Source organism: Vanellus vanellus (assembly GCF_965231255.1).
Source record: "Vanellus vanellus genome assembly, chromosome: 3".
NCBI classification, from domain to species: Eukaryota; Metazoa; Chordata; class Aves; order Charadriiformes; family Charadriidae; genus Vanellus; species Vanellus vanellus.
In genome coordinates this window covers 68,227,302-68,240,895 of record NC_138907.1, presented here as the reverse complement: position 1 = coordinate 68,240,895, position 13,594 = coordinate 68,227,302, and the positions used below count along the sequence as shown (strand labels likewise).

Below are 13,594 nucleotides of genomic sequence, written 5' to 3'. Positions count from 1 at the left end.
AAATTCAATCATGTGTGGAAATACCTACACCTTAAAAAAAAACAAACAACAAACTCAAGAGTTCTTAAGCAGCAGCTTGGGTGAAACAGATTCTAGATTTGATCTGACCCATTTTCTAAATCAGATCAAAACACACCCCATTAAATAAAATCTCTCTCATGGCTTTCATTTTGGTCTTTTCAAATTGCCATATGCTTTTTCAGTCTATGCCTGAGCACATCAAGACGGCGTTTAAGAGCCAAAAGCATTTGTCCCGCTTTCTCTGGTTTTACACTGTGAAAGGGCTACACTTGGGTATCTTGTGGCAAACAGCACTGAAAGGAATAGTGTGGTATGCTAAAAATATGGCAAAAAAAAAAAAAAAAAGAGTTTAAGCCAGGAAACTAATTTTATGAGCCTATCATGGATCCTGCCAAATTATTTAGAATTTCTAAATTCTATATCATGAGAGGGAAGAAGAGTAGAAAGGGTAATTACTCTTTAAAATTTGGTTCTTACAAGTCATTGTGGGAAGCCTGTTCTCAGACGACCAAATCCCATGCTGCCATAAGATCATTTAATTTGAGATCAGGCCAAAGGTTATATACAAAAATGCAGATCTAGCGCTGCCATTTTTATGTTGGATGTTTCATATGCTCCGATAAACTGTCTCGTATTAGGAAAGCCAGTCACGTAGAGGAACACAAACTGTTGGACAGGGCCCTATATACAGTACACTCATCCTTCTTTCTACTCATAAAATAGTCTGGATGCTATTCTAGCAAATAAGTATTAATTAAGTAATTCAGGCTTTGCTACTGTTCACAAATATGTTTAGTATACTGCTAGCCATATACCTTGCAAAAAAAGCTAATGCACTTAAATGTGAAATGTAATAATTCAATTTTACAAATTATGTAGTCTGAGCTGTATTTCTGGGATCAACATCGGGAAACTGTTCGTCACAAAATATGGCCTGTTGCAAGACTGCGATACTAAACCTGTTTTGTGCCGCTCTGAATGTAGCTTTTCTTTAAGCAAGCTAAAACAATAATGCGGCTGCTGTATGGTGGAAAGAGAAAGGTCTGCAGTTAAATATTCTTTTTGTTTTACGTAGAGAAAATTGATCCAAAAGATCGCAAATACCTGGCACATATGAAGCACTGATTGTGATAGGTAACCTCTAGAACTATTTCTCAACCAGTAGCAGAAAATTAGAACATATGTTGTAGACCTCTTACAGCCCTGTGGAGAGGATGGGCTGGGTGAATGAACTTCAAGGACTTTCCATATGTAAGTTCTCTAATTGTGAATTTGTACTTTTCATCTTCTCTTTAGGACTGCAAACACAACACAGGTGGTTCATATTGTGATCGATGTCTTCCTGGCTTCTATGGTGATCCTACTAAAGGGACGGCTGAAGACTGTCAGTTGTGTGCTTGCCCCCTAAATATACCTTCTAACAAGTAAGAGATATGTTTATTGCATATTACACTGTTTCGCTTAGTAAGTTGCATAACTGTTTTCATTTATACTTTTTGATGTACACTTGAGATTTTTTGGTGTTCTAATGAAATAATATATTGTGCAATATAAGCTTTTACGCTCTTTTTTAAATTGTATGGACTGCTTAGCTTCAGAGGCAAAGATCAAGACAAAAGCTGAGTGAGACTAGGCTAGAAAGAACAACACAGAATTTGGATGACTGCTCTTTGAATCAATAATGAGCTTGCTTTTCTGTCCTTAAGAATAGTTGTTTCTAGTTGTAAAGATGAATTTACAGATTTGATGTGTGGGATTTTTTAATAATTGAATTTAAAATCAATTTATGTTGATCAGATAAAATAGTGATTTCTTCTGCTTTTAATTTTCCTTTTCTTTCAGTCAACAGTCAGTGATAATGTTGATTTGTTTGGAGTGTGAATTCAGCCTGAGATCTTGCAAGTGAAAATATTTTGTCAGCCTATCTCAGAATAATCACTATAAATTTGTTTTATTAAATAAAAATAATAGTGAAAAGTTAATCAGAACTCTGATCTAAGAACAAATGTTTCCTTGATTACAGAAGCTTGTCTGCACTACTTCCTATCTACAATTTAATAGACCAAGTGGCTTGAACATTTTTACATTGGTTTTGCCCAGTCAGTACCTGGAAAATAACAATACCAAAACCATTTGGCACAACGTAGTTGAAGAAAACTGTTCTGAATCTTGTATGGTTAGCTTCTCTTGTGCATATAAAAAATGGAAATTATGTGTATCACTTTGAATTAATGAATTTGGGTTATGCTATCCAGTATGGCTTTAGAGAAAAGGGGCCCTGGTGCAAGAATTACACAGAAGAGCTGCTGTGGTGGAACCCGTACAATAATTGTTCAAGAAGATCAGGAGCTGTTGAGTACGTGTCTGACACGTTTGCGGTGGTAACTAATGCTTGCTCAAATTCCAGCCACAAATTGGTTGTGGCTCCCTTCTGAAAAGAATCAGTCAGTCGGCATAAGCACTTCAGAAGGATTGTAGGATTGTACTGGAAGATGCACAGAGGCTGCCTCATCCCAAGCTCTTCACACAGCTTAAAAGTTTTAAGTGGCTATAGACCTGATACATCCACTGGAGTATTTTTTTTTTTCCCCCTTCAGCCCTGCATCTTCTATTTCACCCCATTTTTCCCGAAACAGAAGTCAGATTCTGTCAATGAAATGAACCTTACTATTTAAGAGTATAAAGCGTACGTTTTAAGGTTTACAGGGCAAAATGCAGGGCTACCACCTGCACAGAGAGGGAGCTCTGCAAGATGCAAGTAAAGAAGAGAACATCATCGGAATGGCAGTGTGCCAACAAAAGGCACAAATGAACCAGATTTTGCTCTTAAATAGTTCAGGCTAACGTTGGTGCATTGTGTCCTATTAAAATTGCGCTGATCAGGGCAGGAATAATCTAAGCGCTCAGCAGCAGAAATTCCAGGGGATTGTGGAATGGGAGCCTGCCTTCCTGTTATCACAGCCCTTCAGCTGGTTTTATTAGATATACATAGGTTTATTATGTCTGCTGCTTAGGAGTGGCTCCTCTGATGTCCTCATTGCTTTCACATAGTTAGTATTTCCTTGCATAGTTAATTAATTCTCTGTCTCTTGTTTGAGAACACTGTACTGACAAAGCAGGAAAAAACACTATCACATTTATATCTTATGCAGATGTGCAACAAACCAAGTCAAATAGATTGAATTTAGGCTTTTATTGGCAAAATGCCTGGAGACCTCTATTACGTATTCATCAGAGTTCTGGCTGCTTTACTTTCCTTTTTTGAAATTGAATGAGAGAGTCCTCTTTTAAATATTTAGTTTTCTTGAAAAATATAGGTACAAAACAAACACAGTATATAAATCTTCTTTAACTATGAAACTGGGATTCCTGAACCCTACTATTTAGCCCTGCGTTAGAATTGTGCATTACCTTTTTATTTCTAAAATGAGCAAAAACAAAACTGTGAGCAACATCCTCAAGCTTTGTAGAACTCATTGTAAGGTTCAAGCTCGCATGACTTTACATTTCTAGACCAATTATTAAATTTCTTTATCAGGAAAAAAAGAGGTGGTTAAAGATTTAGCGTGTTACCTGAAGGCTGTTAAAATACTCCTTTTTCTTTCTTAGTTGGCAGTGAATTTGGTATGCTAGGGGTAATATATGTAAGCAGTTCAGATTCTTTCATGCATCCTTCGCATGAAAAATAACGAAATTTCTACCAAGCTCATGTCATTGTAGAGATGTAGTGTATGTCATGTTATTTCTGAATAACTTAACAAGTGACTAATTTATGTACAAATGGTTATAAAGAGCTGTCTATAGATATTACTTCCTAATATGACATGACAGGGCATCTGTAGGTCTCTAAGCTTAATACTAAGTTCCTGGTGCATAGAGAATATTGTCCGTGTAATGAACCTCTGAGATATATTTCTATTAAGAAATTCGTTTTGTCTTTTATAGCAGTGTTTTGTTTCTTTATGATGTTTATCATGGTTCCCATCACTTATTTTGCAGCACTTGAATCTTTTTCTTTGCAATGCCACATAAGGTGGAGGAGAGCTGTTCTATCCATTTTAGAAACGTGGTGGTGATGGTGTTGTTCTATAGTTAACTTAAGCTGATTTAACTGCTGCTCATTCCCTCTCCTGTTGCCTAATGGCAGCATTTTCCATAAGCCAATCATAAAACTGCCGTCTGAAGCACAACAGTGATAAGTGACTTGCCATATGTCAGAAAAGAAAACTTGGCCCAATTGGGAAACTAAAATTGACTAAGCTTGTTTTCTAGATCCTGGGCTATATTTTCCACTTTTTGCATATATCTCCATATTTGTACTTATATGATGCAAATGAGATCAATACCCGTATTATAAATGGCATATGTAATGTACGCTTGACTTCTTTGTCTTATCACTTCTCATTAATGCATCACTCTTACAAACTGTTGTCGCGTTCTTAGTCTTTTGGGAGTTTCAGATAAACTGATGTGTTTTTTTTCCATAGAAATTACCAGACATACTACTATATCATTTTTTCTACCAAATGTAGATGTCTAGGATAATTACTACTTTTCTCTCGAAGTGGCAACAAATTTAATATGGGTAATGAAGACCCTGAGAGGAATGTTTTATCATTGGAAATGGGAGATAGAAGATAACTCATTCAGCCTGGAAAGGTCACAAGTAAACTCATAGCATGTGAACTAGGAATTCGAGTTGGTCTCGGAATTGTAATATTTTCTTGAGGAATTAAATAAAATTACAAACTTATTCCCAGGAGATGTTTTCTATAACGTACTTGTAAGCCTTTAGGAAGCTCTGTCTCCCAACATAAACCTATCGCATCTATACCCATACTGTGTTTTTGTACTTATCCCATGTCATGACCGGTATTACCGTTGTTATCTTATGTAAAAACTGAAAGAGTGATGATGAAGCAAGAGGGCCTATGATTTTTTGAAGCTTGTTTTGACAGATCAGTACACTCTGTTCATTAGTATTTATCAATAGTGAGTAATGAAATTCTAAATAATCAGGAAGATAAGGTCTTCTTTTCTCACCCTGCTCTCACATATTTCCTTTATAGTACGCAAATGGGAATTTCTCAATATATTAATGTTTAGTGTTGAGAGAAGTCAGAGAAAGAATCAAAGGATGCTAGGTCTGAGCGTAACCCTTAAAACATGGAAATTCTGCTATTCATTATTATTGCTTAGTAATAATAAATACTTTATTATTATTATATTTAAAATTTATGCAGTTGAATTCAGAGCTCTTGATGGAACTGTGGTACAGTCGATCTTGTGCAATGCCATAATGAGCTGTGACAGCATCTCCACAAAGTTTCCCTTGTAGCTCTTAGGAAGAGTGAGGTTGGGACTGAGAAGCAGCAGCTTATTTGAAATAAGTTAGGTGCTGCTGATTAGATTCAATGATAATGTGAGCTTCAGTTGAAAATTGCTTTCATTGCTACTTAAAAATAGAATGAACAATTATTGTTTCTTCAGCTGGCTCCTCATGCATTCGTGAATCTATTTTTAATTGAATGATATCGGAAGACAACACAATCATAGTTCTTATGGGAGAGAGGAAAATCCCAATAGCTGTCTATGTTTACTGGACCTGGTCTTCCCACATATTTCTTACCGATCTCCTATTTCTGTGGGATAACTTGCCCTATGACAGACAGGGTATTTATATATGGAAACAATCTATAGCAGAAACAGAATAAAGAGTAATTGGGGTCAGATCATAGGATGGATGACTCCTGAGAAGTGGGTCCAGTCGCCAGCAGGTAATCACATTACATGATCCTAATTAAGATTTTCTGTCTTCCCTGTGCCTGTTATTTTCCAGAAACTTTCATTTTATACCCTGCTTTATTTTATCCAAGGTCGGATTGTGTCTATTTGTTGTTATTATTGTAGCGTGAACTTTTACCTTGGATATACCTTCCTTCTGATGTCTTTGTTAGAGCAATTAGATTCCTTCTCAACTTCTATTTTCCTAGGTTACAATAGATAGTTTAGTATTTTCTTTTCGGATAGGTGCATTGTTTTCCTGTTGTGAATAGTCACCCCACTATGCACCTGCTCCCATTGTTTTATATTTTTTTCCTTTTTCTATTTTTTCTATTTGATTGACCAGAATTGATTACTATTATCTAGATGAGGTCCTATAAAGGTGCTTGTATGTCTTTGTCTTTAGTAGTCATTCCAGAATAAAAGAAGAACAGGTTGCCTCTTCTGAGCAATATATTTCTGACTGTCAGGAGGTTTCCTCACAGGAGTGTGTTAAGGGAGAAAGATTATGGAAAGTGAAATGCGAAGCAGTGAGGAGCACAGTTCAGAGTTAAACATGGACATTGAGAGGTGGAGCTTACAAATGCCTATGGTATTCTTATTTATAAAAAAAAAAAAAAAAACCCAGCTAAAAATAAGTAGAACAAGTAGAACATAGCAAAGAGGTAAAACTTTCTACTCTGCAAGCTATTCTTAAACTTCAGCGTGCCTGTCTGGCCTGTTGCTTGAGGTCACTGGCACTCAATTTACTCAGATGCACTCTCTGGGAGCCGCACCAGATATTTCCCCTTTTGCCCCTCCTTTTTCTTATTCGGCGGGTTCCTTTCACAGCCTATTATACGCAAAGTTAACCGAGCTTTCAAATAAGTTGTCCTTCAGAAAGATTTATATAGGGGCCACATTATGGCATAGATTGTTTTGCCAGGCCCTCGGGGGCACAAACAAACAGCTGTACATTCCTGCCTTTTTAATGGTATCCAGACCACTCGGTGGCAGGCTCAAGTCCCGTAATAACAGGCTATTGGGATGCTGCCATCCGTTACTCTATATTCAGTGTCGCAGAAATAGCAGAGTCATTCCAAATCCAATTTGTTGGAGTCAAACTTAAGCCCCATGTCCTAGACCAGAATCACTTTTCCTGAGCGCTGTTTTGCAAATTGACGATCTCTGAAGTGGGAAGAGAGCTATGCTGCTAACCATCTTTTCTTTATGTTTCTTCCTTGTCCCTCTTCTTACCCAATATCAACAATACAGCTTTAGCCCGACATGCCATTTTGACCGAAGTCGTGGATTAATATGTGATGAATGCCCAGCTGGGTACGTGGGACCACGCTGTGAAAGGTAAGCAAGCACCATGCTTTTAACCCTATGAGACCTGAAACAAAAGTATCGATCACATGGAACTGTTCTGCCTTTTTTATTACTTCCCCTTCTCGTCCCCATTCCTGTGTTCTGAGACTCACTGAAGAAATTCCTTTGCATCTTCCTCGGATATTGTGTCCATGCATTTGTATATTTCTAGTGCTTTTTTTAATTGTTTTATGGTAAAGTGCAAAGCTTCCAAGAAGCACTGCCTGAGAAGTAAGAGTCTTTTGTGTAAAAGGATTCTTCTAGCTTTTCTGTCACTCTTCTGAGATTTTTAGAATTATTGTGTCTTGTCATTTGAATGTTTAGAGCACGGTGAAAAAACATGTGCAATAAATGACTGATGCCTCTTTAAGAGATGGTAATATGCAGTGAAAATACAGCTCTTCTAATAAGTTTTTCATTCATTTTGTTTTTAAAAAGATTATTTTACATTTTTATTGCTTCTAGTATCCATTTGCAGTCTTTATTTAGCAAGTAGAATGTGCCAGGGTTTAATGACAAAAAAAGATAATTCTTCTTTGCCAAATGCATAGAAAAGCTCAATATATATTTCCTACACTTATTACTACCTATGCAAAAGGCAAATAAAAAAAATGTCAAGAATGTCTAGTCTGTCTTTGGTTATGACAGGTCTGAGTGACATGGTAGTACTTGAGAGAGAAAGTTCTCTCCCCTTCTTATATCCTGTTATTCTGAAAGGATCACGGGGAGAATTTAAATGAAACAGAAAGCTTGTGCGAGTGCTAGTGCTAAGCTCCTGGGAACCCCCTTCCACAGGATGTGAGACCGCATAGCAAGGGATATCATCACTGTGTCTGTACGCGTTCGGTCTCTTGGGATTGGATGGATGGAACAGCTTTCAAGAGCAGTTAGCGTGCCAGGGGACCTCTGCTAGATGTTTGGAGGTCGTGATGAATCAGCATTGGCTTTGGCTCCGTAATCCCAATCCCCTGTGACCCTGCGAATGACACCTTTTTAAGAGGGGCAGGGAGAGCCAGGTAACTGTCTAACACCTGGCTAAACAGTTATGGGGCATGAAAACGTGGCAATTCTGTTTCTTAGTAGGCTTTTGTCATTTGGCACTTCCATGAGCTGCTTGCAGCATTTTCCAACACAAACCCTAAAAAAGGGTCGTGCTTCTGAATGAAGACATACACTATTCAGGCTGGGATGAGGAAAAGCAGGAACGAGTCAAGAAGAAGAGCCAAGCAGAAAAGCAGGAACCTGACCATACGCTGTGAATCATCCCCTAGTCCTGTCTTCCCGATTCACGTTTACAACTACTTCCTTTTAAATCCCCTGTTGTGCTATATCTGTCCTAAAGTGAGAGTGCAGGCTGTCACCTGTTTCCACCCATCATCACTGAGTCTGCTCCTGCTGCGTGCTATTTCTGCCTGTCTTTTCCTGTCTGTCTTGGAAGTCATCACCTTCTTTCAGCTAGTGGGCTGTGAAGTTAATGACGGCAGGAATAAATCACATCGAGAGCACTTTGGTGGCAGTTTGTCAATGCAGGGTCATTGATGGCTTCCATTAGCAACAAGTGCTCTTTCTGAGGGGAGCACAGGCTGTAGATGCAGTAGGACAGAATCTGAATAAGTGGCAGGCTTGGATTTTAGCCTGATTTCCTAAGCAAAAGAGGCTAGCGTGATCTTTTTGTGCATGTCTGTCTGGCTGCCCGCAAAGACATTTGAACGGGTAGGTCAATTTCAACCAAATTTGACAGAAGGGTGGGAGGTCTCAAAGATAATAATTGTCCCTGAAGGTTTCGTGAAAAGAAGTGGCTGAATAGAGGTTAAAAGATCAGGACATGTCTCAGCTAAGGGGGAGAACACTGTGCGAACTCACACCTGATTAAACAGCAGAGAATACATGAGAGAGAGAGAAAGAGGGAACGAGACAGACAGAGAGAGATTATTAAATGTTCTGCCCATAAGAAAACTTTCACAGGGCAAGGAAAAAGCACTGCTGTAGCCTGAGGGATTACTCCCCGCTGAATAGCAACATCCTGCAGCAAATAATCAGTCCTTAGCCTTGTAACCATAAGATATAAATCCATTGGAAATTAGACCATTAATTCCAAGGTTCGTAAAACTATTTGCTTTTAATTGTAACAAGTTGCTTGGAAATGCCCGCAGCTGTTGATAACAAAGAACAGGAGAAAGCGTGGTGGCTTTTTGCTATTAATAGTGATTGTATAATTGCTAAAAGAGTTTACATGAAATTCTCTTTCATTTTAGCAACTGCAAAGTGACAAGTGATCTGAGCCACATGATTCATTAACTGAACAGTCCTAAATTATCACAAAGTACCAAGTATCATGAAGTGTGCATACGCAGTACTGTACTTATTTGGCCTCCAAAGTCATCCTCTACCGCCTAGGGAGATAAGATCTCTTATTTGTTTTTATATATATATTTTTACACCTAAGCTGTAAAATGTCCAAAAAAAAAAAAAAAAAAAAAAAAATTTGCTACTTCTCTCACTCGAACTCTTCAGGAAAATCTTGCCAAAACTGCTCAATGTTCCAAGGGGTCCAGCTCATAACACCATCAAAATAATTGCAGGTTTAAACTCTGTTGGGTGCTACCACATATCTATAATTGTGGAGAAAGCCCAGCTTCACCATTTAATCCCTTTCCCCAGCAAATTAGACTTATGTTCTTCCTTTGGTCACTGCTCGCTTTCCCAAAGGGTATGAGGTAGGATATACGTTCTCCTAACTCCATAGAAAGGGTGTATGAGACTGTCAAAAAGCTGTCCTTTGAGCCCAGCACATTTACAGGTAACGATAATATGCGTTTTCCAACTACATGGTCTTGATACAGACAAGAGCACACAGTTTTAGGGAAAAGAATCAAAATGGGTGAGAGTCTAGCTTCTCCTCTGGCACTCCTTCATTTATGAATATGGTTCCAGTGACCTTTTGCTCCTAGAAGGAGAGATGAGAGAGGTCAGTGGAACTTAATTGGGAGGAGAAGGGTGAGCGGGTTCATGTCCTTCCTTCCTGTCCCCACCCCCCATTCTTCAGGTCTAGCACAGAGTGCCACCAGCCACAGTCCCTGTGAGTCCCTTGGCTTCAACCCCGCTGCTCCTTCTAGCTAATATAATTCTTCCACTGCTGCCAGAAGCATGAGTCTGTACTGCAGTGCTGATGGGGGAAAAGGGTCGAACATTCAGGAGATTTGATACAACAAATGTGTTATGCAGGATTGTTTACAGCTTGCGAAGGTAGGCCCTCTGACCTTAGAAAATGCAAGATTTATAGTTGGTCATACAACAATAACGTCTGTGTTGTGCACCTGAGTTAAGATTTTTAACAGCGTGTTCACAAGCCGTTTCTCCACAGGGCTTTTGCCCACTTTCGTACACAGGTTGAATGCACATATGTTTCAAAGCAACTGTAAAAACAGTATTTCCAGACTTTAAAGTGTTTGGATTTGCAGCCTAAATTAACTCTGTCTTGGGTTTTTTTTTTTCCAGTAAATATAAAGAAATATATAAAATAGGCCTGTGTTTGTGTGCATATAAGCTTATGTACACAGCACGATACAGGCTGCTATGGAAAAAATTAACTCCATCCCAGCCAAACCCAGTACACATACATACAAATATATTTATATAGCCGCCCTGTATTTGGCACCAGTTACGCCAAATAAAAACAAACAGTGTCAGTCACAGACACACCTGCATTTGAGGGTAAAGGTGAGCATAGAGAAAGAAAGAAAAATACGGAAACAATATTTCTTCAATATTTTTGTTTATTTTTTTCATCTCAGAGGTGTTCTGTTGTACTTAGCAGTCATTTATTTAAATATGTATTTTGTGTAATGGGAGAGCAGCCCTGAGGAGAAGAGCCTGGGGGTGCTGATTGACAAGAAGCTCAACATGAGCCAGCAGTGTGCGAACACAGCCCAGAAGGCCAACCATATCCTGGGCTGCATCAGAAGAAGTGTGGCCAGCAGGTCAAAGGAGGTGATTCTGCCCCTCTACTCCACTCTCGTGAGACCCCACCTGGAGTACTCCATCCAGCTCTGGAGTCCCCAACATAAGAACATGGACCTCCTGGAGCATGTCCAGAGGAGAGCCATGAGGATGACCTGAGGGCTGGAGCACCTCCCCTATGAGGAGAGGATGAAAGAGTTGGGGCTGTTCAGCCTGGAGAAGAGAAGGCAAGGAGATCTTATTGCGGCCTTCCAGTACCTAAAGGGGGCCTACAGGAGAGCTGGGGAAGGACATTTTACTAGGGCATGTAGCGATAGGACGAGGGGGAATGGCTTTAAACTAGAAGAGGGCAGGTTCAGATAACACATTAGGAAGAAGTTTTTCACTTTGAGGGTGGTAAGGCACTGGAACAGGTTGCGCAGAGAGGTTGTTGAGGCCCCATCCCTGGAGGTGTTTAAGGCCAGGCTGGATGTGGCCTTGGGCAGCCTGATCTAGCGGGAGGTGTCCCTGCCTATGGCAGGGGGGTTGGAACTCGATGATCTTCAAGGTCCTTTCCAACCTAAACCATTCTATGATTCTATGATAAATCTAATTTTCCATGCCACATACATTATTGAGTTTTGTTTGTTTTTTTTTTTAAATATGAACCTTGCTAAACATGTAATGCTTTGAATCTGAGAAGAGCAGCTGAAATGGAAATGGCCTTAAGGAATAAAGATGCAATTGTTGAAAGTGGATTTTTTTAAACTTTCCTTCCTGCTACTTCAGGAATACTGGGAGAAAAATTGGAAGAATTTACACATGCACACAGTTTTCTTTTAACCTTAACTGGTCTGCCCCTGCTTTCAGGATCATCTTGATTCTGGAATTGAGATTATGTGTGTATTTAAGTAGAACATAGCTATGTGATGGTAGGGGGTTTTGCTAATTTTAATTAGCAAATTCTAAACTGATGAGGATACAAAGAGTTATCAAGGTCTCCTGCTATTAATAGAAGGAAATGATTAGCAGTGCATGTCTCTCAAATCCCTGGAGTATTTTTTCTGTGAATTGCTTGGTAAGTATCTGTGAATGCTACCAGAAGCAGAACTAACCCCTAAATGAAAGTGAAAGATGAAAATGAATGCATAGTAAATGAAGTCAAATAGATTAGTAGTACCAAAAAGATACAGATTTAAGACAAATAGGCCAGTAACAAGTGAGAAAGGTCTCAGCAAGGCGTGGGTGAACTTCAAGAATCATCTGTTTTAGGTAAAATAAGATAGCTGCAGAAATTAAACAGTTATTCTTTGGCTTTGATAAAACATGGCTGTTAATTGTTACATGCATTAAGAGACTTTTCTACACTTTGTAACTGAGATATCATCACTGAAAAAAAGCCAACTTGTTTTGGCAAAAGTAAGCTAAAAATCAGCCTTTGTGGTTGCTGAGATACTCTCCATCCAAGGAAAACAGATCCATTTCTTTGCGGGGAATACAAGGAGGTACAGTACGTGGCTACATTCATGACAGGTTCTGAAAATAAAATGCCAGACTTGTTCTAATGACAAAGTTTTGATAAATTGTTGCGATGAGGAGGTAATTGTGAGAGATAGCTATGCCAAAGGCGTAAAACACAGTGGTCTAGATTGTGAAAATTTGACTCATGTTCTTGAGTGCTTACATGCACCCAAACCACTGCCCTATTTATACATATTACTCATCTATGGTCTGCATGGTGGGTATTTTTAGAGAATGGAAAAAATCCTACTTTGTGTAATATCTTACTACAAAAAACTGTTCAATTAGATCCAACTATGATTTCCTCCTTCGTCTCAGTTAACCATTTTTATAATCTTTGCTAATGATAGTGAATAATACTTAATAAATGTTTAGATGGCTATGTTGTTTGGCCAGTTGGAAGCTTCATGAGATATTCTGGGTGCAAGGAAAAGGATGATCTTGATGAGAATAAAGGGACAAGAGCGAGAGCACAGTGGAGCTCTACATTCCCGTATTAGGATGATACCCAAAATCTTTGCTCGACCATACCATCCAGTACTGTTACAGAGCAGAGAGGGTATCTATGTACATTAGAACTGCTTTCAAATTGACTTTAAAATAGTAGGAAGCATTAATTTATGCAATGTGCTCTATGTACTTTCTGTTTTCTTGACACTAATTGGAGTTCATCTGAGATGCACATGAATAACTTCATTAGCTGGAACTGGGCAATTTTTCTTCTTTTTCTGCACTATCTACAAGTTGTTCTTACTGTGAAGTGTTAGCAAATGTAATGGAAAGGGAAAGCAGACCAGAATATAAATAGGAAATAGGCTGTGAGATGAGTAGAAATTTGCTTTAAATGCACACTTGTGTTAGGTCAGATTCACTAACCTGTTTTACATGGTACGCACAGGAAACTGCCGATGGGCAAGGTGGAAAAGAAGGTGATATTTTTAAACATCTCTGTTAAAATATGAAAGGTATACTACACACC

The 13,594-nt window shown here is 38.8% G+C and overlaps 1 protein-coding gene across 1 annotated transcript in view; it reads left to right on the top strand.

Moving 5' to 3' along the window:
* The window catches only part of LAMA2 (laminin subunit alpha 2), a 318,297-nt gene that overhangs the window by 161,768 nt on the left and 142,935 nt on the right, over positions 1 to 13,594 (top strand). Inside the window, exons 17-18 of the mRNA XM_082480248.1 lie at positions 1,318 to 1,445; positions 7,060 to 7,146. Of these exons, the coding sequence (XP_082336374.1) occupies positions 1,318 to 1,445; positions 7,060 to 7,146 (215 nt within the window). The remainder of the gene's footprint in view (positions 1 to 1,317; positions 1,446 to 7,059; positions 7,147 to 13,594) is intronic.